General features: G+C 39.3%; 1 protein-coding gene across 2 annotated transcripts in view; it reads right to left on the minus strand.

Moving 5' to 3' along the window:
* Positions 1-26,787, minus strand: part of LOC128227275 (unconventional myosin-Ie-like) — a 44,818-nt gene that overhangs the window by 16,865 nt on the left and 1,166 nt on the right. Inside the window, exons 1-13 of one of the 2 annotated variants that reach the window (XM_052937653.1) lie at positions 19,939-20,121; positions 18,245-18,370; positions 15,628-15,717; positions 14,853-14,947; positions 12,020-12,107; positions 11,420-11,509; positions 10,632-10,709; positions 9,961-10,045; positions 6,581-6,684; positions 3,417-3,549; positions 2,431-2,627; positions 1,196-1,363; positions 294-464 (exon numbers count right to left, since the gene is read on the minus strand). In XM_052937653.1, the coding sequence (XP_052793613.1) occupies positions 294-464; positions 1,196-1,363; positions 2,431-2,627; positions 3,417-3,549; positions 6,581-6,684; positions 9,961-10,045; positions 10,632-10,709; positions 11,420-11,509; positions 12,020-12,107; positions 14,853-14,947; positions 15,628-15,717; positions 18,245-18,370; positions 19,939-19,941 (1,428 nt within the window). In that variant the 5' untranslated portion in view covers positions 19,942-20,121. Of the gene's footprint in view, positions 1-293; positions 465-1,195; positions 1,364-2,430; positions 2,628-3,416; positions 3,550-6,580; positions 6,685-9,960; positions 10,046-10,631; positions 10,710-11,419; positions 11,510-12,019; positions 12,108-14,852; positions 14,948-15,627; positions 15,718-18,244; positions 18,371-19,938; positions 20,122-26,787 lie in introns of those variants that run through there. The other variant, XM_052937651.1, reaches the window with a different exon arrangement.

Consider the following 26,787-nt stretch of genomic DNA (forward strand, 5'->3'; position numbering starts at 1 on the left):
AATTTCGTAACTTTAGTCACTTCCCTAATTTAAGTATCTCTTTAGTCAAGAATTTCAAAAAAACATTATTTTCACTGACATTATTGAGAAATATTTTTATTTTATTTTAATTTGACTATGAAAAGAATGACATAAGAAATCAACAAGTTAGGAAATGACTGAAGATGCTTTATGAATCAACCCCTAATATATGCCTCAGTGAGTCCATTAAGACTATTGGCCACTTATTTTTATAAATTCTGCTATTAGACTTAAATAAGATCTAAGTTTGGTTATTCAATATGGCCCCTTACCTGAATTAATGTCATGTCTGCACCCTCTGACACAGCATGCATTGTCGCACACACATCATCCAGCACGCACATGATACCCACAGGATTCTTGCTCTCAATCAGGTCACATACAATCTTGTTGTTGAAGTAGTCGATGGGCGTCCACTTGATCCCTTCCTGGACATACTCTTCCTGAATAACAACATAAATTTATGCAAATGCCAGTCCACCCAACATGAAGAATGCAATTAACCAATCAGGTCCTCTCTAACAATTAACCAATCAGGTCCTCTCACACAACCAACCGACCAGGCCCTCTCTCATGACCACAAACTGCTGGTCATCAATATCCATTCCAGATAGAACCTTATCTATTACAAAGCTTAAAATACTAAGGTAACTTACCAATATCAGCAATATAGTTATCAATAATAAATTTGAACACCACAAGTATGAGGTACCAATACTTGCTGTCAGTTAAACAAGGGCCATAACTCAACAATTATTATATACAGAGTTATCGTCTTCGGTACACATGAATATTTTAATGTGAAAACTTTAAACAGTTATAGCCAAGTTTGAGGGTTTTTTTCAGACTATCGAGGAGCCAGAGTTATGGGACAAGTTTGTATTGTTACTGGTTACATGTGGACCAAGTTTCATGTAAACATTTTGACAAGTTACCAAGTGGCATAACTCAAGATCTTTTAATGCCAGAGTTATGGGACTGCAACATGTGTGTTTTATCGCTGGTAACATGTGGACCAAGTTTCATGTGAATACCATGCATAGTCTATTTAGTTATAGTCCAAAATAAAGTGTTTGCACCCCATCAACACCAACTGCAACAACACTATGACAATAACATAGTTTTCTTCAAAATATAAATGAGCATAAAATAAAAAATAAAAATGTTTCTCTACCTGTTCAGCCTTCAATGTAAGTTCAATGAAGATCTGTTGAAGTTTCTCATTCACATAATTAATACAAAATTGTTCAAAGCCGTTTTTTTCGAAAATCTCAAAGCCATAGATGTCCAGGATTCCTACATTAATCTCCTCCGTCTCCTTACGCATAGCTTTGTTCACCGACTGAAAAATAAGGACAGAATTAGATGAAAGAAAAACAAAAAAACAAGCATTATAAGAAGACCTTCTGGCTCATCCATTTATTCCTGTCCTGATATTAAATTGTTAATATTTAATGCGAAACATCTATACGAACTGTTATTGTCACATTTATTTTCTGTATAGCATCAAAAAGAAACTAAGAACTAGTCTAAAAAAATTGTTGTTAAATAGTGTTATTTGATAATGCAATTCATTTATGAATTTTTAAGAACCTATGACATCTTTCATAAGCTATTGCCTGAGCTAAGGCAGTCACCGGAGTGACAAACACCCCTGCACACCACCTGGATACAGTGTTGTTAATCTATTTCTTTGAAAAGGGGCCATATCCCCTCCTCACATGAGTGCATTGTTATAAAAATTCAACTTGACCTATATTTTAAAGTGATAAAGCTGGGTACCAAAAATTATTTAAATACAATGTACCTTAAATGTTGGAAAATTCTAAGTAAAAAAGGGGTCATAACTCTTTAAAAAAATAATGGTTGTAACCAAAGTCAAACTTGAATGTCTTTCATTATGTTAAAGATGTATACCATAAATGATTTACATCTATAAACCCTCTCATGATTAATATTGTCCGGACACTGTTTTTTTGCTAAAATGAAAAGGGGATAAGCAATGTGATTTGTTTGTAACTAAAGTCAATAATGACCTGTATTTTAGGGGTTTAAATATGTGTACCAGACAGACATACGGATGGACAGACTGTTACACTGATCTTACATTTGCCCTTTAAAATATTCAAAGTTTCAACCTTTATTTCTAATATAAAATCCCTGCCCATACATCTTGCCTAGCCTGATTAGTTTTTGATTAAGTTTGATATACTGTGGAAACCTGTTGGCTCGATATCACTTAGCTCGATTTCCTTGTTGGCTCGAACTGGATGTAAAGGATAGATTTTGTTTTACTCTGTGTAAGCAATCCCACTTGGCTCAATATTTGCGAGGTTGTTAATATTTATGCTGGTCTCTGGTATATCGAGCCAACAGGTTTAGACTGTATGTGAATGGCAGATAGCGTACCTGGACTAGGAAGTCAAACATGCGGGAATAGAGAGCCTTAGCAAGCGCGTCTCGAGTAAACTCTGCCTGCTCCACGTTCAGGGTCACCTCGATGCTCTCTGTCTTGCCTCCCCACTTGCTGTCCATCTTCCGACTGGTTATCTTAGTCTGCAGCAGCTCCGTATTTATACCCAGAAGAAACGCAGGAAAATCTAGGACTGATAAAAATCACAATACATGTAACAGCGCAAGTTTTATGCTATACTGTTTTTATATGTTCAAGGAGCAAGTATTCACATAACAATATGGCATTTGTGGTGTTAGAAGTTGAGTGGATTTAAAATCATACTACTTTATTGTATAATTTTGACACAAAGCAGAGTGGTTTGCCCTACCTGTGAAATCCACAAAAGAATATGATTTCAAAAGAAAACACTGACCATAACCTCATCATGACAATGCAGATGACCGTTCCTACTACAATGTCATATGACCGTTAACTTTACTTAAAGCTTGTTGCCCCGATTATAAAACTTGGTTATATATTATTATTTAAGATCATCAGTTGAATGTTGACCCACTGTAGAAGCATTTAGCAAATAAACCATAATACTGTTTCACTTTTTGTCGTCTGACCGCTTCCGGAAAGCCACAGTTAATTACGGTCGCAGTCGTTCTTGTTAGAAACGCCGCAGAACTCGATGAGAATCTCATTTGAAATAAGCTTGCATCAATGACTATCTGATTTGGCTATGCTGGCCCTAGAGCCCTCTTACGAATTGCCACATTGCAAAAAAGATATTGACAGAAAAGACGTAGCAAAAATGTGTGACATTTCTATATTATCGGACTTTTGAACAGGTCTTTCTTTTCTTCTTTTTTTTTGGGGGGGGGGAGTTGTCGCCGGGTCCAGACTGATCGAGGTTCCAAAATTTTAGAAGCCCTGTTGGTTATGGTGATTTCAAGCAAGCTTGGCAAATTACTTAAACATTGAGAAGACAACTTACATCCAGTGTCAGCTATAGCAGCATAGTTTCCATTCTCTACGAAAGCGATGTTTCCTAGATGGAGAATTCCTGAGACCAGTGACAGCACATCATCCCGCGTACTTTCATCCAGCCCCACCACTTGCATAGCATGCTGAAATTCACAACAATGTTGTTAACGTTAACTTTGTTAAGGTCAACATTGTTAACTTTCAAATCGTTTCTGTTTGGAAGTTTAATGTAACCCTTTAAACCTTTATTACTTGCAGTTTTTCGTAAGATTTCAGACAACTGTTCAACCATACTTGCTTTATTTAAATATAAAGTAAAACTGCGATCGCTGGAGGTCGCCGGGGACCGAGCCTAAACCTCGAGGGAACCGATGTTTCGAACGACCCGATTTTCAATTCTCCAGTCAGTTGTGAAATATCTTTCAGTGAATTTCAAGTTTGAAGTCATTTGTTTACTAAGACACCGATTGCGTTGTGGAAATCGCCTATATGTTCAAAGGCTGTCATATACTAATATAAAATGTAAAAGAAATATCAATAAATGAATAAATAGAAATTTTTATTTTTTACAAAATTGCCATATTGCAAAGCAAAGTGACAAGTGAAAGTTCACACTTTATCAAATTGCCTTTCAACTGTCATTGCAATTTTTACAACTTTTTGTTTTTTTGGAACACGCGTTCGGGATAAAGTGTGAAATTATGACCTCGAGGGAGCCATAAGGTTTTGTGCATGTTTTGTGTACTTGACACCGAGTATATTGCTCAACTCTTCGACATAATTAGGTTTCGATGCAGCGTAGGTATATTTTATATGAAAATAGAAGGAGAAAAGTTCGGGACCAAGCTCCGACCTCGAGGGAACGCCGGTTCTCGAACGACCGCTTGTTCGAACGACCGCAGTTTTACTGTACTAGCTTATCAGCAACTACTTCACGTTTAAATATTAACAATGATGTCGTTAATCACGTTAACTTAAACAAAATTAAAACAAGAGCTGTCACAGAGACAGCGCGCTCGACTATTCCGCCGCTTTTCATTGTAAGGGTTGAAAAGTTTTGGCGAAACATGCATGGATCACTGTTAGATTACATTTCAATGCAATACATGATGTGCTGAGATATTAACATAAATGTATTTACATGGAACATTTAAACCAGATTTTTTTAGTCTAATAATAAAGGGCCATTATTTGCAAAGTACAGTTATCTAACTTGGTTATTCAATTACATTGGGTAGTTGAATACCATTGTATAAAGTCTCAATGCAATACATCAAGTAATTGCTGAGATATTATCCTATGTGTGCTAACATGCAAGACCTTAACCAGAATTTAGATGCATAATAAAGGGGCAAAAATTATAAAATATGAAAGATAGAGTTATCTAACTTGATTAAAGAAGAAGGTTAAACGGTTGGGAGCATGTGTGTAAAGTTTCAATGCAATACATGATGTATTCGCTGAGGTATTGACTAAAAAAGTGGTTACATGCAAAACCTTAACCAGAATTTCTATGTCTAAAAAAGGGGCCATTATTTGAATATAATGCAAACTAGAGTTATTTTACTTAGTTATTTAAGTGGGTTGGATGGTTGAGTACCATTGTATAAAGTCTTAGTGCAATATCTCAAGTAGTTGCTGAGATATTAACCTATGTGTGCTTGCATGCAAAACCAGAATATCTTAGTTGAATAATAAAGGGCAATTATTTACATTAAATGCAAACTAGAATTATCTTACTTGGTTAATTAAGTAGGTTGGATTGTTGAGTACCATTGTATCAAGTCTCAATGCAAAACCTCAAATAGTTGCTGAGATATTAACCTATGTGTACTTGCATGCAAAACCTTAACCAGAATTTCTAAGTCTAAATAAAAAAGGCCTGTTATTTGCATTAAATGCAAATTAGAGTTTTCTAACTTGGTTAATTAAGTAGGTTGGATGGTTGAGTACCACTGTATAAAGTCTAAATGCAATACCTCAAGTAGTTGCTGAAATAGTAACCTATGTGTGCTTGCATGCAAAACCTTAACCAAGGTGTGACGCCAACGCTTGGGTGAGTAGTATAGCTCTCTATATTCTTCGAATAGTCGAGCTAAAAAATGGCCACATGGCTTGTAAATATGCTCATATGAGCTTTTTCCTGCCTGAGTTGTATAGTGGAAGCATCGTTAGTTATTTATCTCTCACATAATAACAATTGTTGTTTATTTGCCAGAAATGATAATTAATACATTCAGAAAAATAGAGAATGCACTGTAACATAACCACAAGGTCTTTCCACAGAAACTATTAAGTTAACACACTAATGTATATATGTGACAAACAAGAGAATCTAAAGAACCCTAGATCGCTCACATTATATGTATGGAGCTTAGGCCATGGTATTTCCATTATGTTCATAAGGTATGTCTACAATTTAATCTAGTGTCCCACTTTTTCACCGACAAAAACTATATTCAAACTTGACCTAGATTTAATTAAGATCGTTTTGGTGCTACAATGAAATTAAACCTTCTATTGAGTTCAATAAGATTTTTCTAAGAGTTGACCTTTTGTATTTTTTTAATAGTTAATAGACACATAACTTTTCTAATCAGATTTGGTCCATAATCAAACTTTTCCAAGACCTAATGGTCATACATTTTCTATTAAATATGATTATGATTGGTTAATTATGGCATTCTTCATCAATCAATTGCAATAACTACGTCTCAGATTTGACCCATAATTGGATATGACCCAGATGGTATGGTCAATCATTTTAATTCTGATATGATTATGATATGTGAACAAATGAAGATAATATATTGGTAACAATGGCAATTTGTTTTTTTTAAATTACTCAAGGGCTTTGAATCTTGCCCTACCGGTCAGATTTAGCAAATAATCTAACTTGGTTGATATCTTATAGTCATTGACATTGTGTCCAAGTTTGAAATAGATTAGGTCAGAAATGAGGAAACAAGTGCGGTAACAAACGAAATGTGGAGGACAGACTGACAACCCACAATGGACAAAAGGCGATCACATGAGCACACGTTTTTCCACTTCGCATTCAGGTGAGCTAAAACATCATGTTCATGGACAAACAGCTTAATTCATAAAGATATCATATTTTGTCAGGTAACAAAATGTGTACAACTGTGCACACATGTTAGGGAGAGAACATACGAGAGTGTCCCTGAGCTCCTGTGCATCATCTACACCGTCCACCGTGTATGCCCCGGTCTGGTTCAGGTAGCAGTAGTACTCTGGACCAGCTATACCCATCTGCTCTGTATACACAAACATAATATTTCCCATCTGCTCTGTATATATACACAAACATTCAACATTTCCCATCTGCTCTGTATACACAAACATAATATTTCCCATCTGCTCTGTATATATACACAAACATACATTTATATTTTCATCCACACATATGCACAGATGGTGGTTTAATGTAGAAAATATGTCTTTTTCAATGGAATAATTTCTTACTTTAACCTTCAAGCTACTATATTTACATAATGGATCAATAAATCCTTAACATGTATACCAGAACTCATCACAATATAACTTAATAATTGAGCTGTAACTGTTAACTTATTTAATAAATAACCCTGAAGCATAAAGTGATCATCCTTTGTTTAACTGACTGTAAGTTATGTTGAGAGCAGTAGTAAAATTAGACAACAGCAGTGAATTGTATAAGTCTGGTAAACTTTTGGTTTGGTCAAAGGTAGCCAAAATGTTATGTGGATATAATTCTGCATAACACACTGTGTTTTCTGATTCTGTATCCCACAGTAGCTTAGTTTGCATGGGAAATCTACTTCCACAATAGTACGCTCAAAGTAAATAGGTGTGAAATAAAAGAAATACTATGTTAGTCGGTTGACCTGTGGAATTGTATCACTTCATTTTGCTTTCATAATGATACATCACACTCTACCTTCGGTCTTGTACTATATGGACTTTCCACAAGCAACTCAAAGTGATTCAACCCAATGATTAATGAACTAACAAAATATTTCCTATTTATCATAAATTCAATATCATCACTTAAAACCTGTAAAGCACAGCAAACTTGGGCTCTATGCAAAACTGTTGACTTCAAAGGAGCACAATATAGGTTGACGCAAAAAAAAAAAATAGCCTATATTGTTCCTATTTGAGCTGTATTGTGCCCCTTTAACATATGGTATGCCCCTTTAACCTATAGTGTGTCCCTTTAACCTATACTGTGTCCCTTTAATATATAGTGTGTCTCTTTAACCTGTAGTGTGTCCCTTTAACCTGTAGTGTGTCCCTTTAACTTGTATTGTGTCCTTTTAACCTGTATTGTGTCCCTTTAACCTGTATTGTGTCCCTTTAACCTGTATTGTGTCCCTTTAACCTGTGTTGTGTCCCTTTAACCCAAAGTATGTCCCTTTAACCTGTATTGTGCCCCTTTAATCTGTTTTGTGTCCTTTTAACCTGTATTGTGCCCCTTTAACCTGTATTGTGTCCCTTTAAACTATAGTGTGTCCCTTTAACCTGTATTGTGTCCCTTTAACCTGTATTGTGTCACTTTAACCTGTATTGTGTCCCTTTATCTTGTATTGTGCCCCTTTAACCTGTATTGTGTCCCTTTAACCTGTATTGTGTCCCTTTAACCTGTATTGTGCCCCTTTAACCTATAGTGTGTCCCTTTAACCTATATCGTGTCCCTTTAACCTGTATGACGCTCTTTTCACCTGTATTGTGCCCCTTTAACCTGTATTGTGTATTGTGTCCCTTTAACCTATAGTGTGCCCCTTTAACCTGTATTGTGCCCTTTAACCTATAGACTGCCTCTTTAACCTGTATTGTGCCCTTTAACCTATTGACTGCCTCTTTAACCTGTATTGTGTCCCTTTTAACCTGTTTTGTGTCCCTTTAACCTGTATTGTGTCCCTTTAACCTGTATTGTGTCCCTTTAACCTATAGTGTGTCCCTTTAACCTGTATTGTGTCCCTTTAACCTGTATTGTGTCATTTTAACCTGTATTGTGTCATTTTAGCCTGTGTTGTGTATTTTGTCCTTTTAACCTGTATTGTGTCCCTTTATCTTGTATTGTGCCCCTTTAACCTGTATTGTGTCCCTTTAACCTGTATTGTGTCACTTTAACCTGTATTGTGTCCCTTTAACCTATATCGTGTCCCTTTAATCTGTATGACGCTCTTTTCACCTGTATTGTGCCCCTTTATCTTGTATTGTGCCCCTTTAACCTGTATTGTGTCCCTTTAACCTGTATTGTGTCCCTTTAACCTGTATTGTGTCCCTTTAACCTGTATTGTGTCACTTTAACCTGTATTGTATCCCTTTAACCTATATCGTGTCCCTTTAATCTGTATGACGCTCTTTTCACCTGTATTGTGCCCCTTTAACCTGTATTGTGTATTGTGTCCCTCTAACCTATAGTGTGCCCCTTTAACCTGTATTGTGCCCTTTAACCTATAGACTGCCTCTTTAACCTGTATTGTGCCCTTTAACATATAGACTGCCTCTTTAACCTGTATTGTGCCCTTTAACCTAAAGACTTCCTCTTTAACCTGTATTGTGTCCCTTTTAACCTGTATTGTGTCCCTTTAACCTGTATTGTGTCCCTTTAACCTATTGTGTGTCCCTTTAAGCTGTATTGTGTCCCTTTAACCTTAATTGTGTCATTTTAACCTGCATTAACTAGTGTGTCCCTTTAACCTATATTGTGCCCCTTTAACATGTATTGTGTCCCTTTAACCTGTATTGTGTCCCTTTAACCTGTATTGTGTCCCTTTAACCTGTATTGTGTCCCTTTAACCTATTGTGTCCCTTTAACCTGTATTGTGTCCCTTTAACCTGTATTGTGTCCCTTTAACCTGTATTGTGTCCCTTTAACCTGTATTGTGTCCCTTTAACCTAGTGTGTCCCTTTAACCTGTATTGTGTCCCTTTAACCTGTATTGTGTCCCTTTAACCTGTATTGTGTCCCTTTAACCTGTATTGTGTCCCTTTAACCTGTATTGTGTCCCTTTAACCTAGTGTGTCCCTTTAACCTGTATTGTGTCCCTTTAACCTGTATTGTGTCCCTTTAACCTATATTGTGCCCCTTTAACATGTATTGTGTCCCTTTAACCTGTATTGTGTCCCTTTAACCTGTATTGTGTCCCTTTAACCTGTATTGTGTCCCTTTAACCTGTATTGTGTCCCTTTAACCTATTGTGTGTCCCTTTAACCTGTATTGTGTCCCTTTAACCTTTATTGTGCCTCTTTAACCTGTATTGTGTCCCTTTAACCTATATTGTGCCCCTTTAACATGTATTGTGTCCCTTTAACCTGTATTGTGTCCCTTTAACCTGTATTGTGTCCCTTTAACCTGTATTGTGTCCCTTTAACCTATTGTGTGTCCCTTTAACCTGTATTGTGTCCCTTTAACCTTTATTGTGCCTCTTTAACCTGTATTGTGTCCCTTTAACCTGTATTGTGTCATTTTAACCTGTATTAACTAGTGTGCCCCTTTAACCTATATTGTGCCCCTTTAACATATATTGTGTCCCTTTAACACACCTTTCTGTGCCTTGTCGGTCCCTGAACACAGCTGGTAGAAGATGTGGAAGTTTCTCTCCTCCATGTTTTGACTCACTACTCGCGACTGAAAACAACAAGCAAGCAATAATTCTAAACACATTGTAGCTACAACCAGACTTCTCTATTACAACAAGTAAGTCATGGCCTTGTTGCATCCAATTAAGTTGTCATAATTTGAATAAATCTTGCTGGGCAAGCAATTGACATGACCAATATACTCCAATAAAAAAGTAATAACTGTTAAACCAATGGATAGTTTTACTACTCACTTGATAATACATGACAAACAAGTGTATGTGGACCTGGATTCAGAATTAGTGAATGATAAAATGTTATTTATTGTAATGGAAGATATTCATAATGTCAAAAATCTTAAAATGTACAAAAAAACATTTAACCATAAGGACTGAAGAAAGTTTAGGTTGAGCTTGTGTCGAGATAAATGTGGCCACCTTTTACCCAAAACATTAGGGGCTCAAGGCCAACCGGATTCACTTCCTCATGGCTTCTCAAAATGGGCAAGAATACTGTTTTTTACACAACAAATGGACTAGCCACATTTCAAGCAAAATCAATTTAGAATCAGATGAAAAACAGAACAGACCAATCAAAGGTGTTTATAAAATAAATGGTATCTATAAAAGCATTACCTTTTCGAGCAGGAAGTTTGAGATTCTGCCCCCGTCTGGTTCCCCTCCACGGCTGAATTGTATCTCCACATACTTTCCCTGAATATCATAAACTAAAGTTTTAGCTAAAGCGTTATTGAAGGGTGCTGCTGCACCGTCCTTTTTCAGAAGCACCCTTCTGCCCTCATGGAGACCAGCATGGGCACCCTTCTGCCTTCATAGAATTAAATGCTCAAGGATGCCAAATATTTTATTTGATATTGTTTAAAACTCATAATTAGATTATAAATACATACACACTTTACATATCTGGCAGTTGAAACCTAATATTACTTCACTTAAACTCAATTTCTAACATTTTCTGCCATATTGAAAATGTTCGAGTTCTTCATAGACTGATGTAATGTGCCCTTTTGACACTTAACATTCTGTCGCTGCAGCACCCTGTCCTTTTTAAATCCTGACTAAAAACCAACATTAACAGCAGCTGTTTCCAGTCACAAACAAGGCAGTCAAAACAACACATATTTTGCCCCAAGAAGTATAGAAAAAAAGTCATGTAAAGCTTTGTTTGAAAAACACAAGCAAAACATTGACAACAGGCAACAGCTATTGTATCTATCGAGCCATTAAAACATGCAGGCTAAAATGTGTAATTTCATAACTTTTTGTTTGTTAAAGCTTTCAAATCTATGTTCAAGCCTTCTCTATTTAATCAATAACCAATGCATTAAAAACTGGAAAAAACCCATCATATTTTGTAACTTGTTTCAGACAATGCCTAAGATGTTAAATTACTTCATACTCACAAATCTACTGGAATTGTTGTTCCTAACTGTCTTTGCATTTCCAAAGGCTTCCAACAACGGGTTCGATTCTAAAATAATGTCTTTTACTCTCTGAAATACAACAAGTGGAGATTTTATATGCCAATAACAGTTTTTCCAGTTGGGTGGATCATTTATAGGGTTGAAAAACCATTTCCAAGCACATGAATATAATAAAAAATATGTGTATCGTTTTTACACATCAGAGAAGTGGCTAAAACTATTATCAATTTGTGCCTGGCTTTAAAGGGGCACTTTATATATAAAATGTTTTCATTTCAATTCGAATTTTGACTTTAATGGTTGCAACAAAAAAACATATGATTTGTGGCAACATTTTGAGCCTTTTTTAACAGGGGAATTTGTGGCCATAAAGCTTTTAAATGAAAAATCCATTTTTAAAGGCTAATAATTTCTCAACTGTACACCAATCATATGCTATTGTTTTGTTGTTGTATATATATATATTTATTTTTTTGTATCCACCAATATTGTACCCCTTTAAAAGATATATTTCACAAATGCCTATCTTTTGAAAAACGATTATATTCAGTTACTTGTGCTATTGAATGTTGAGTGTACCTGTACAGTAGCCCCGCCCCCTGAAACCTTGGATATGTAGCTCATGATGAACTTGGCCGCCACGGTCTTCCCAGCCCCACTCTCTCCACTGTGAAACAAACATAACAATATCATCACAACCTCATGTACACTCCCCACTGCGGAGCAAACAGAAATGAAAGATGCACAATATTCCTTTCTGACTATCGTACCTGTGAAATTTCATCTGTGTAAGTGCAATACTTTTGGTGCTACATGCGACAAATTATTTTTCAGACAAAGTCAAAGGCCATTACTGTTGTAACCAAGAGAAATGTGAAATACCATATACCCTATTGTGAAAGAACACAACAATATCATGTACCTCACTGTGGAGTGAACACAACAATATCATGTACCTCACTGTGGAGTGAACACAACAATATCATGTATTCCACTAAGGATTGAACTTAACAATACCATATTATCCACTGTGGAGTGATCACAACAAAACCAAGTACTGTGGAGTGATCACAACAATACAATATACCCCATTGTGGAGTGATCACAAAAATAACATAAAACCCACTGTGGAGTGAACACAGGAATATCATGTAACCCACTGTGGAGTGAACACAACAATACCATATACCCCACTGTGGTGTGAAAACAACAATACCATGTACCCCACTGTGGAGTGAACACAACAATACCATGTACCCCACTGTGGTGTGAACACAACAATATCATGTACCCCACTGTGGTGTAAACACAACAATATCATGTACCCCACTGTGGTGTGAACACAACAATATCATGTACCCCACTGTGGAGTGAACACAACAATACCATGTACCCCACTGTGGAGTGAACACAACAATACCATTTACCCCACTATGGTGTGAACACAACAAGACCATCTACCCAACTGTGGTGTAAACACAACAATATCATGTACCCCACTGTGGTATTAACACAACAATATCATGTACCCCACTGTGGAGTGAACACAACAATACCAGGTACCCCAATGTGGAGTGAATACAACAATAACATGTTCCCTAATGTGGAGTGAACACAACAGTATCATGTACCCCATTGTGGAGTGAACACAACAATACCATGTACCCCACTGTGGAGTGAACACAACAATACCATGTACCCCACTGTGGAGTGAACACAACAATACCATGTTCCCCAATGTGGAGTGAGCACAACAATACAATGAACCCCACAGTGAAATGAACTCAACAGTACCATGTACCCCAATGTGGAGAGAACAAAACAATACCATGTTACCCACTGTGGATTGATCACAACAATACCATTTACCCCGCTGTGGAGTGAACACAACAATATAATGTACCCCAATGTGGAGTGAACAAAACAATACCATGTTACCCACTGTGGATTGATCACAACAATACCATTTACCCCGCTGTGGAGTGAACACAACAATCACATGTACCCCACTGTGGAGTGAACACAACAATACCATCATGTACCCCACTGTGGAATGAACACAACAATACCATGTACCCCATTGTGGAGTGAACACAACAATACCATGTTCCCCACTGTGGAGTGAACACAACAATACCATGTGCCCCACTGTGGAGTGAACAGTACAATACCATCTACCCCACTGTGGAGTGAACAAAACAATACCATGTACCCCACTGTGGAGTGAACACAACAAAACCATGTGCCCCACTGTGGTATCACAACAGTATCATGTACCCCACTGTGGAGTGAACACAACAGTTTCATATACCCACTGTGGAGTAAACACAACAATACCATGAACCCCACTGTGGAGTGAACACAACAATACCATATACCCCACTGTGGAGTGAACACAACAATACCATATACCCCATTGTGGAGTTAACACAACAATTCCATATACCCAGTGGAGTAAACACAACAATACCATGTACCCCATTGTGGAGTGAACACAACCATTCCATATACCCCAATGTTGAGTGAACACAACAATAACATGAACCCCACTGTGGAGTGAACACAACTATACCAAGTTCCCCGCTGTGGAGTAATCACAACAATACCAAGTACTGTGGAGTGAACACATCAATACCATGTATGCCACAGTAAAGTGAACTTAACAGTATCATGTACCACACAGTGAAGTGAACTCAACAGTATCATGTACCCCACTGTGGAGTGAACACAACACTGCCATGTACCCCATTGTGGAGTGAACACAACAATACCATGTACCCCACTGTGGTGTGAACACAACAATACCACGTACTGTGGAGTGAACACAACAATACCATGTACCCCACTGTGGTGTGAACACAACAATACCACGTACTGTGGAGTGAACACAACAATACCATGTATGCCACAGTAAAGTGAACTCAACAGTATCATGTACCACACAGTGAAGTGAACACAACAATACCATATACCCCACTGTTGAGTGAACACAACAATACCATGTACCCCATTGTGGAGTGAACACAACAATACAATGTACCCCATTGTGGAGTGAACACAACAATACCATGTACCCCATTGTTGAGTGAACACAACAATACCATGTACCCCACTGTGGTGTGAACACAACAGTACCATGTACCCCACTGTGGGGTGAACACAACAATACCATGTACCCCACTGTGGAGTGAACACAACAATACCATGTACCCCACTGTGGAGTGAACACAACAATACCATGTACCCCACTGTGGAGTGAACACAACAATACCATGTACCCAACTGTGGAGTGAACACAACAATACCATGTACCCCACTGTGGCGTTAACACAACAATGCACAATGAGAGTATAAAAAAGGGGTATCAGTTAATATATATGCACAAGTTTCAGGAGAATAAATTGAGAGTTACCTGATAATGACACACTGGTTCTCCATGTCTATCATCATGTTACGGTACATGTTGTCAGTGAGGGCAAACACATGCGGTGGGTTCTCATATTGGGCCTGCAATTATAACACTTAAATGCCTGTACTTTGTCAAGTAACATCTTTATTCTCAAGGCCCCTATTACTTGAAACTTCTTAAGTCCCTTACAACAGGATTAAGCTAAGCTGATTATTTTTGTATTCCAATAATTTGCCTAATATTTACTTCTTTAAGAAGTTTTATACTTTTGATAGGAATTATAATTATGATAATCACAATTAATCATTTATTAAATTCCAATTCAAGCATGTACTTTTACTTAATGATACTTAAGCCCATTAAGGTTAAGAAGTTGCGAGAAATTGGGGCCTGGCTCCAATTTCTTGAAACTTCTTAAGCTTAAGAAGCTTATTTCAATTGGCCGAAATGCATACTTAAGTTGAATGTGAATAAATGGAAAATGGTTTATTGTGATTATCATAAATTTTATTTCTAGTTAAAGTCTAAAAAATCTTAATAAGTAAACATAACACAAATTATAGAAAAACAAAAATAGAGAGCTTAGCTTAATCCTGTTATAAGAGACTTAACAAGTATCAAGAAATTGGGGCAAGTAGATTACAAAGAGAGATCATTGTCCTTTATTTTCATTTGTATAAGTTACTTCCAGTGTACAAAATACTATATTTTTAAAGGTCTCAAATTATCCGTGTATTGTCCACTAGGTTGCCATGTGTAATGTACTGGGTGTACTTACAGCTCCCTGGTACTGGTCTACCTCCTTGTCCCCAAAGATGTTCAGACTCTTGAATGGGTTCACAGACACTAACACAGGTCCAATATAAGTCTGCACTCAAGTTAAGGTTAATATCTGGCCACAATACATTCAACATTTAACAATAATAATTACATTTTAATTATTATTATTATTATTATTATTATTATTATTATTATTATTATTATTATTATTATTATTTTTCATAATCATTATTATCATTATTTTTATTATTATTATTATTATTATTATTATTATTATTATTATTATTATTATTAAAATTATTATTATTATTATTATTATTATTATTATTATTATTATTATTTATATTATTATTATTATTATTATCATTATTATTATTATTACTATTATTATTATGTATAATTATCTATTTTATTTTTCTGGTAGTCTTCTTCTCTAAGCTGTTTTCAATTTACTTAATTGCATCTTCCGTCTGCCAATAAATCCTCTTACATGTGTAGCTTGTGTTATGGTATTATATTGAGCCTGTGCATGTTTCATCTCAATAAATACTTCCTGCCTTTATTGTTAACCTTACCATACATAAAAGGAACTATATTGTTTTTTCTACAGTCCCAATTCATGATATTGAATACCCTGGTATGTAACTTATGTTGACAGGTTGTGTACTTAACCTCAATACAGATCTTTAAACAAACATTTATTACAAAGTAAAGGGAAACTTGCTTATGCCAATCACATTTTTATATTTTGTAAAGATTTGATCATTACATCAAATACAGCTTAATGTTAAACTCGAAAAGGGCATACAGTGCAATTATTTAAATTCAGAACTCAAATGGGGACATTTTTCGACAGAAAATGATATGACAAGAATGTAACAAATAAAGATGAAATATTTTGTTAGTTATTAAGTCAGGTCGATAATGGAAGGGCGATAAATCTAAACTGTCATGTTGGCCTTGACTTGCCGGACAAAACACCACAGTGGTCATGGAAACCATTAACTTCTATATAATTATACAAAATGCATAAATACTAAAATAAAAGGAAGCAAATCGGGTTCAAAAAACCACACCTCAGATCTCTTCCACAAGGAATACATTCATTACACATATTGGTGCCTGCCTTAATATGCCTGCACGCATATTTGTTAAATAATTCAAGTGACCCTGCCATCAACCTATCTGTACATGACTTGCAAATGGTCAACAAAATTGTGATCAATCTCTTTTACACTGGCTAATACTTACAGCTCTTTTTTTCAGGTTTTGGGGAAAGGTGGCGGGTCCTTCTCAGAGGGGAAAATTAACAAAATTGGGGAAAATTGACATTGACATTTGTTTATAAAAAAAGAAAGGCGAACACAATAAACTTGTTTCACAACTTTAATATCATGTTTTCTCATGCTTTACAAACATATGTCCCTCTTTGACTGATTGAAGATGTTAATGATGTTGTTAATATCTGATTGAGAAAGTTCAGTAGTTTCAGAAATCACAATTCTGATCAAAGATTCTAGCCTGACTTGACCAAGAGAGCTCCTGGATGGAGTGCACAAGGAATTCATCAAACTGAAAAGTCTCTCAACACAAGCTGTTGATGTCGGCACAATGCAGCTTAAGTCCACCAGATATGCCATGGCTTTGTAGGATCTGGCCAGTACAGGGTCCTCACTGAGAATGGCAGCAATGTCTGTGCTGCCCTTTTGCCTTTTGCCATCGAGGTCGACATCCACAGACTGCACTTTCCTCCGTTTTTCCGCATTATTATTATTATCAAGGCTCAGAGACTGTTGGCGAAAGAATGTGTCGACCCGCTTACATCCTTTCGCCGCAATTTTGTCCAATTTCTTGACGTAACAACGATTATTATGCGACATTTCCAACTTCAAACTGAAATATCGTGAACGAAATCGTGGGCGGAAATCGCATATGGTTTCCGGAGTAGATGCTTTATTATTCACATACAATTCAGTTAAACTGGGAACCAGTACATTCGGAACACTCGGTAGTCTAGGAAGTACACTAAGATGACGTCATACCAAAGTTTAGAAGACGGATAATAACTGCGTCGCTTTATATCGTTCCGTTTTCGGATTTTATTTTTTTTTTGGCGGTGGGGGAATTTTAAGCGACAATTGGGGAAAAATATATACTTTTTTGCTTGGGGAATGGGGCCGAATGTCGGCCCCAAAAACAGAATAAAAAAAGGCCTGACTTAGAGGGATATTTTTTCCAAATTATTTCTTTACCTCAGCTCATGTTATACATGTCATGAAAGTATCGGGTTTCTCTGATGTCATTGCAAAACATGGAAGTTGGCAAGGCTTGAAAAGGCAAAATGCTGACAACTGACTTAGCCATCAACACCTCACTTGCATAAATGGAAGGACACAAGGACAATTGGCAGGCATTCAATGATTTTGGTTAAAATAAAGTATTGGAAAAACACAGCCATCAACCATCAATGTTTACACTAAAAAAAATAAAAAATTATTAACATTCATTTAAAATGATAAACACTTGTGTCAAGAGTATATGAATTACAAAACCCAAGATAATACTCAGCAAGCAACACAAACAAGATACAAGTAGGCACTAAATGTTAAGGATACATAAATGGTGTCATCCATGAACCTTTTCTTGAGGTTGTCCACAATCCCAGACTCTGAGATCTTCTGGAGAAGAACCATGTCGTCGACACCACTGGTCTTGACATTGTGGCTCTGCCAGTGGTACGGCTGTAACACAAACAACATGTAAAGTACAGTCACATTCTCATAGTTTTAAACTTAGAAAGAATTATCAATTCAAAGCAAGAGTATCAAACTGTCACAAGATACTCCAGTTGAAATTATAAACAATTTCCATATTGTCCAAGTTTGATGATGATCAGACAAAAGTTCCTTGAGTTATATCGCAGACAAAAAAGTTTGTGGTATCTGAGCAATTACTCTACTGATTGGAGCAAAATGTCTGCTTATCAAACCTGGCCGAAATATTTTGCCCATATACATATCTTGTGTTGATTTTGGTGATTATCAGATAAAGGCTTCTTGGGTTAGAGCACAGACAACTAAGTGGATGCTGCCTACTCATCTGTCTGCCTAATAAAACTCTTAACATGTTCTTCACAACATTCCGTACAAAAACGCAATTAGAGTTCTCATGCAGTTTTAAGTCATTTAAAAAGATGATTAATGCCTCAAGCCATTTTTTGATTAAGAGTGTATTTGCCCCCGGGTCTAGGTCAGGTTCTGCCTAGTTAAGGCATCTTAGACTTCCCTGTTTTACCAAAAACTCAATTAAACTGTCAATGTTAAAAATAGGCTCAAAAATAATATTTGTTTAAGATTTTTATTTTTTTCAAATCTCAGGTTATTTTTTTTCAGATGGTAATCAAAGAAAGTGTCAGGTGAAAACAATTAATGTAAGACTTCCCAAGTGAACACGGACTAAATGAACCACTTCCCAAGTGAACATGGACTAAGTGAACCAGGACTAAGTGAACCACTTCCCAAGTGAACCAGGACTAAGTGAACCACTTGGTCAGATGTAGTGAACCAACTATATGGTTATATAGGGAATATTGCCTGAATGTTATATTATATTTCAGTGTTTTTTCTTGATTAATAATGTTTTTAAAATAATATGAATACATTGTTAATTGAATCAAAGTGTTTGATTATTAGTACTTTGTATTTTGATACAAATATGTTTAAAAAAAAAAAGAATGCAACAAATATTTATTTTTTTATTTGATCTCCAATGAATATATAATCAATTTTCCAAAAGTTCTTATTTTTAATCAATACTTTCTTATTTGTTATAAAGTTTTAAAAGTCTTCGGTTTTCATGATTTTTCAAGTTCAAACTGATAAAAGAACCATTTTTACAGTATACATGTAGGAAATGTGTGAAGTATTGCATTTAAACGATGATAATTACTAGTTATGATCACCTTTCGTGCTATGTGCCAACAAACAATAGCCACTACTATAATGTTTATGTGGTGCACTTGGTCCTGGAATGGTACACTTGGGAAGTGGTTCATTTAGGAAGTGGTTCACTTAGTCCTGCACCCAAAAACAATGGGATCAGTTCTGAGACCGGAAACAAACATGTTTTTAGCCTTATTATATTCTGCTAAGAGATATACTTTGTGACCTTATATGAACATTTAACATTAAAAATACACGACTTATTAGAACATTTATGTTAAATGGTATTAACGGTCACCAAAAATTTCCATAGTTTTGGCCGGACCTCACATTTGCAATTGCGGAAGTAAACTATAAAAATGTTTTACCATTTTATTTCACTGTTTGATAACTGTGAAAATTATGTATCTCTCATCCAGTGAAAAATCATCTAGATGTATTTTATATGCATTGACGACGAAATTACTTATTTGTTTTCATATCTCATAATTTATCTTAACTTGATAAACTATCTACAGGTGATAGTAAAATGTTTACTCAGGATGTATCGTCTCGAGCATGCGCACTGCGATATTTTCAGGTAGTTAGGACAAGTAGCAGAAATATAATACTTTAATATGCGACTAGTGCGACAGGCCTGAGCATCACTTCTTAAATGCTTAGGGAAAAGCACCACTCCACATAAATGGAACCTGGGCTTGGTTTCTTATGGGTATATAAATTCGAGGTTGTTAAAGATATTTTATTACAAATATATGAACATCTAGTATTTAGGCTTAAAAATCTTAATTTCGAGGACTTATTTAGTGCAGTACGTAACCCCGGTATTCTTAGTCATGCTACTTTAGTTTCAAACCTTTTTTCATTCATTGACCTTTCGCTACCCTTTGTTGAAATGGCTTTAACGCACTATTTGAAAGCATTGGCATGGTAGTAATCCCTTTATTTACAGAATACTACTTTAAAGGCAGATTTATGCAAAAAAAGCAGAACGCAACAAATAATACATATTCCTTATAACTATGACAATCAGGAAATATTGATTACTTTTTTATAATCCGGATTGAAAATATAAAATAAGGTATTATAACATGTTCGACTTTTAAATACCTCTGTAAATAATATACAATTACTAATTGCCACGGAAAGTGTTAAAACTGATATGCCATTTAAATCCCCATTTTTTTGGTGTTTAGTAAACACTCTCAAAGGGGTCAGAATCCTGGGTGAAACTTTACAAGAATAATTTTGATGCTGGATCTGTTTTCGACTCTAAAAGTCACTGGCTAAACGTCTAGTCCTGTGGATCTCGAGTCCGCTTTCAGAGCCACCGCTCGTACGTGTGGTCGTGTGGTTTCAAAGTCCGCTCTCAAAGTCACTGCTCGTACGTGTGGTCGTGTGGATTCCGAGTCCGCTCTCAGAACCACTGCTCGTACGTGTGGTCGTGTGGACATCGAGTCAGCCCTCAGCGTCACTGCTCGTACGTTTGGTCGTGTGGATCTTGAGTCCGCTCTCAGAGTCACTACTGGTATGTGTGGTCGTGTGGATCTAGTGTCCGGTCTCAGAGTCACTGCTCGTACGTTTGTTGGTGTGTATCTCGAGTCCGGCTCAGAGTCACTGCCCGTACGTGTGGTCGTGTGGATCTAGTGTCCGGTCTCAGAGTCACTGATCGTACGTTTGTTGGTGTGTATCTCGAGTCCGGCTCAGAGTCACTGCCCGTACGTGTGGTCGTGTGGATCTAGTGTCCGGTCTCAGAGTCATTGCTTGTACGTGTGGTCGTGTGGATCTAGTGTCCGGTCTCAGAGTCACTGCTCGTACGTGTGGTCGTGTGGATCTAGTGTCCGGTCTCAGAGTCATTGCTCGTACGTGTGGTCGTGTGGATCTAGTGTCCGGTCTCAGAGTCATTGCTTGTACGTGTGGTTGTGTGGATCTAGTGTCCGGTCTCAGAGTTACTGCTCGTACGTGTGGTCGTGTGGATCTAGTGTCCGGTCTCAGAGTCATTGCTTGTACGTGTGGTCGTGTGGATCTAGTGTCCGGTCTCAGAGTCACTGCTCGTACGTGTGGTCGTGTGGAGCTAGTGTCCGGTCTAAGAGTCAGTGCTCGTACGAGTGGCCGTGTGGATCTCGAGTCCGGTCCCAGAGTCACTGCTAGTACGTGTGGCCGTGTCGGGTGGATCTCGAGTCCGGTCTCAGAGTCACTGCTCGTACGTGTGGTCGTGTGTATCTAGTGTCCGGTCTCAGAGTCACTGCTCGTATGTGTGGATCTCGTAACCGCTCTCAAAACCACTGCTCGTATGTGTGGTCGTGTGGATCTCGCGCCCGCTCTCAGAACCACTGCTCGTACGTGTGGTCGTGTGAAACTCGCGTCCGCTCTCAGAACCACTGCTCGTACGTGTGGTCGTGTGGATCTCGCGTCCGCTCTCAGAACCACTGCTCGTACGTGTGGTCGTGTGGATCTCGCGTCCGCTCTCAGAACCACTGCTCGTACGTGTGGTGGTGTGAAACTCGCGTCCGCTCTCAGAACCACTGCTCGTACGTGTGGTGGTGTGAAACTCGCGTCCGCTCTCAGAACCACTGCTCGTACGTGTGGTGGTGTGAAACTCGCGTCCGCTCTCAGAACCACTGCTTGTATGTGTGGTCGTGTGAAACTCGCGTCCGCTCTCAGAACCACTGCTTGTATGTGTGGTCGTGTGGATCTCGCGTCCGCTCTCAGAACCACTGCTCGTACGTGTGGTCGTGTGAAACTCGCGTCCGCTCTCAGAACCACTGCTCGTACGTGTGGTCGTGTGGATCTCGCGTCCGCTCTCAGAACCACTGCTCGTACGTGTGGTCGTGTGAAACTCGCGTCCGCTCTCAGAGTCACTTCTCGTACATGTGGTGTTGTGGTCGTGTGGATTTCCAGTCCGCTCTCAGAACCACTGCTCGTACGTGTGGTCGTGAGGATCTCGCGTCCGCTCTCAGAGTCACTGCTCGTACGTGTGGTCGTGAGGATCTCGCGTCCGGTCTCAGAGTCACTGCTCGTACGTGTGGTCGTGTGGGTCTCGAGTCCCGGCTCTCAGAGTCACTGCTCGTAGGCGTGTTCGTGTGGATTTCGAGTCCGCTCTTGGAGTCACTGCTCGTGTGGATCTCGAGTCCGCTCTCAGAGTCACTGCTCGTATGTGTGGTCGTGAGGATCTCGCGTCCGCTCTCAGAGTCACTGCTCGTACGTGTGGTCGTGTGGGTCTCGAGTCCCGGCTCTCAGAGTCACTGCTCGTAGGCGTGTTCGTGTGGATTTCGAGTCCGCTCTTGGAGTCACTGCTCGTGTGGATCTCGAGTCCGCTCTCAGAGTCACTTCTCGTTTGTGTGGTTGTGTGAATCTCGAGTCAGCTCTCAGAGTCACTGCTCGTACGTGTGGTCGTGTTGATCTAGAGTCCGCTCTCAGAGTCACTGCTCGTACGTGTGGTGGTGTGGATCTCGAGTCCGCTCTCAGAGTTACTTCTGGTACGTGTGGTCGTGTGAATCTCGAGTCCGGTCTCAGAGTCACTGCTCGTACGTGTGGTGGTGTGGATCTAGTGTCCGCTCTCAGAGTCACTGCTCGTACATGTGGTCGTGTGGATATCGAGTCCCGGCTCTCAGAGTCACTGCACGTAGGCGTGTTCGTGTGGATCTCGAGTCCGTACGTGTGGTCGTGTGAATCTCGAGTCCTATCTCAGAGTCACTGCTCGTACGTGTGGTGGTGTGGATCTAGAGTCCGCCCTCAGAGTCACTGCTCGTACGTGTGGTCGTGTGGGTATTGAGTCCCGGCTCTCAGAGTTACTTCTGGTACGTGTGGAGGTGTGGATCTAGTGTCCGGTCTCAGAGTTACTGCTCGTAGTGTGGTCGTATGGATTTCAAGTCCGCTCTCAGAGTCACTGCTCGTACGTGTGGTCGTGTGGATATCGAGTCCCGGCTCTCAGAGTCGCTTCTCGTACGTGTGGTCGTGTGAATCTCGAGTCCGGTCTCAGAGTCGCTTCTCGTACGTGTGGTCGTGTGAATCTCGAGTCCTATCTCAGAGTCACTGCTCGTACGTGTGGTGGTGTGGATCTAGTGTCCGGTCTCAGAGTCACTGCTCGTACGTGTGGTGGTGTGGATCTCGAGTCCGGTCTCAGAGTTACTTCTGGTACGTGTGATGGTGTGGATCTAGTGTCCGGTCTCAGAGTCACTGCTCGTATGTGTGGTTGTGTGGATTTTCCAGTCCGGTCTCAGAGTTACTTCTGGTACGTGTGGAGGTGTGGATCTAGTGTCCGGTCTCAGAGTTACTGCTCGTAGTGTGGTCGTATGGATTTCAAGTCCGCTCTCAGAGTCACTGCTCGTACGTGTGGTCGTGTGGATATCGAGTCCCGGCTCTCAGAGTCGCTTCTCGTACGTGTGGTCGTGTGAATCTCGAGTCCGGTCTCAGAGTCGCTTCTCGTACGTGTGGTCGTGTGAATCTCGAGTCCTATCTCAGAGTCACTGCTCGTACGTGTGGTGGTGTGGATCTAGTGTCCGGTCTCAGAGTCACTGCTCGTACGTGTGGTGGTGTGGATCTCGAGTCCGGTCTCAGAGTTACTTCTGGTACGTGTGATGGTGTGGATCTAGTGTCCGGTCTCAGAGTCACTGCTCGTATGTGTGGTTGTGTGGATTTTCCAGTCCGGTCTCAGAGTTACTTCTGGTACGTGTGGTGGTGTGGATCTAGTGTCCGGTCTCAGAGTCACTGCTCGTATGTGTGGTTGTGTGGATTTTCCAGTCCGGTCTCAGAGTTACTGCTCGTATGTGTGGTTGTGTGGATTTTCCAGTCCGGTCTCAGAGTCATTGCTTGTACGTGTGGTCGTGTGGATCTAGTGTCCGGTCTCAGAGTCACTGCTGGTAAGTGTGGTCGTGTGGATCTAGTGTCCGGTCTCAGAGTCACTGCTCGTACGTGTGGTTGTGTGGATCTAGTGTCCGCTCTCAGAGTTACTGCTCGTACGTGTGGTCGTGTGGATCTAGTGTCCGCTCTCAGAGTCACTGCTCGTACGTGTGGTCGTGTGGATCTAGTGTCCGGTCTCAGAGTCATTGCTCGTACGTGTGGTCGTGTGGATCTAGTGTCCGGTCTCAGAGTCACTGCTCGTACGTGTGGTCGTGTGGATCTAGTGTCCGGTCTCAGAGTTACTGCTCGTACGTGTGGTCGTGTGGATCTAGTGTCCGGTCTCAGAGTCATTGCTTGTACGTGTGGTCGTGTGGATCTAGTGTCCGATCTCAGAGTCACTGCTCGTACGTGTGGTCGTGTGGATCTAGTGTCCGCTCTCAGAGTCACTGCTCGTACGTGTGGTGGTGTGGATCTAGTGTCCGCTCTCAGAGTCACGGCTCGTACGTGTGGTTGTGTGGATCTAGTGTCCGCTCTCAGAGTCACTACTGGTAGGCGTGTTCGTGTGGAACTTATTGCAATTTATTATAATTCTCTTTTTAAATATGAAGATTGCTATTGTTTTGGGATCAAAGAGATGACATTTTTCTTCAAGATTTTCTGTGTTGATTATTTATTGATAGATTACAGCTGATTGATTGAATATCTGACATTTTTGTCACACCAACATTTCTTTTATTTAACTTTGTAAGGTTTTTTTGTAAATGTCTCGTGAAATAAATTGAAAACTTGTCACATTTAAATGCTGTTATTTTCAAAACAATCAGATAAATCATGTTTTGATATTTTGTGACATAAAACTTATGCACCGGTCAATTGTGACCACGCCCCCCCCCAAGGTCCGGGAAATAGCGGGGACTTTCACTTTCGGTCCAGCCAGCCCGGGTAAAATCCCCGTCCTCCGGGGACAAACTGCTGGTAAATTCCCGCCAAATGCCCCCGCACCCCAGGGACCCTAGGTAAGCCCCATCCCCCGCTATTTTGGTGCAAAGATAAAACTACCGCATTCACCCGGCACTGCGGGGTCACCTGGAAGGTAAAAACACGGCCAAGTTCCCCGGCTATCCCCGGTATTCCCCCGGACCTGGGGGAGGGGGGCGTGGTAACAATTTGCTGCTGCATTTCAGGCTAAGGGCGGTAAACCAGGGGCGGGTGCAGGAATGGGCGTAAGAGGGGGGCGTAATTTTGAGGCAGGACCTTTTGCATCCTTCCCTCCATTTAAATGTTTTGAAATGTTTTCAAGGGGTTGGTGGTCCAAGATTTATTTTAACAATCAAAGTCAGAAATGGTGCATTTCAGGCGTCTCTTCAGGGGTGGGGGGCTTGTGTGACCTACGTAATGGTTGCTGTTATTATTTAAAGTACGCAATAATTTTTAACACTATTAGTTATTATATTTTGCCTTACCATCACCGCGATCATTTTTTTTTTCAAGTCGTAAAAGATCATTGCCTTTTTTCAAGGGCTATGAAACTTATATTATGTCCAAGCTTTGTGCAGGACAAATGTGGATTAAACGGTAACAATATGCTCGTATGTAACATAAGTATTGATCTGAACATGTATATCAATGTTGCCATCAAATGAAATATAACACATTGAGGATGGGAACATCCTGTTTCATTTCCTTAAACCACAATCTTTACCATGTTCTGTGTCGAACTAACAAACTGGTGGTGTTAGTAGTTTATACTCCGGGTCCCGGCGTGAGCACATTGAAGGGTCCCAGAGTGACAGTTCAACCACCTTACACCTATCCTGGGCGGTGAACCAGTACTAGGTGCCTTCACTTCTGCAAGGAACTGACAACTTCTGTACATGCCAGGGGCAGTGGTACAGTGCGAACGGTCGAAGAAAGTATTTCATAACCAATCACAACAGAAGTGACCTGGTCCGCCCGGGAATCGAACCCTGGTTGTCCGATTAACAGTCCAACGCTCTACCGACTGAGCTAACCGGGCGGACTGAACTAACAAACTTGGCTTGAAGCTTGGATTTATACCCACAGTGGTTTGCGGATAGGTGAGCGATTTAGTGCCTTTATCTAACTCTTGGAAAAAAATATTACATCTTAGTTAATATTACCCTGACACATAAATTAAAATCATAACAGGAAATGCATAAATATTGAGAGAAAAAAACATTAAATTTGCCAGATTAAGTCCAAATTCTCTTGAAAGAAGTTGAAAGATGAGAAGTACATGTATATAGTACATGTACATGTATGTGAAAAGTGATGACTGGACAGTTTCAGGAGATTTTGGAATCAAACAAATTGCATGTTTTGTCAATGGTTATGCATTTGTAGAGCAACTTTAA

This window comes from Mya arenaria, chromosome 3 (assembly GCF_026914265.1).
Source record: "Mya arenaria isolate MELC-2E11 chromosome 3, ASM2691426v1".
Taxonomy (NCBI): domain Eukaryota; kingdom Metazoa; phylum Mollusca; class Bivalvia; order Myida; family Myidae; genus Mya; species Mya arenaria.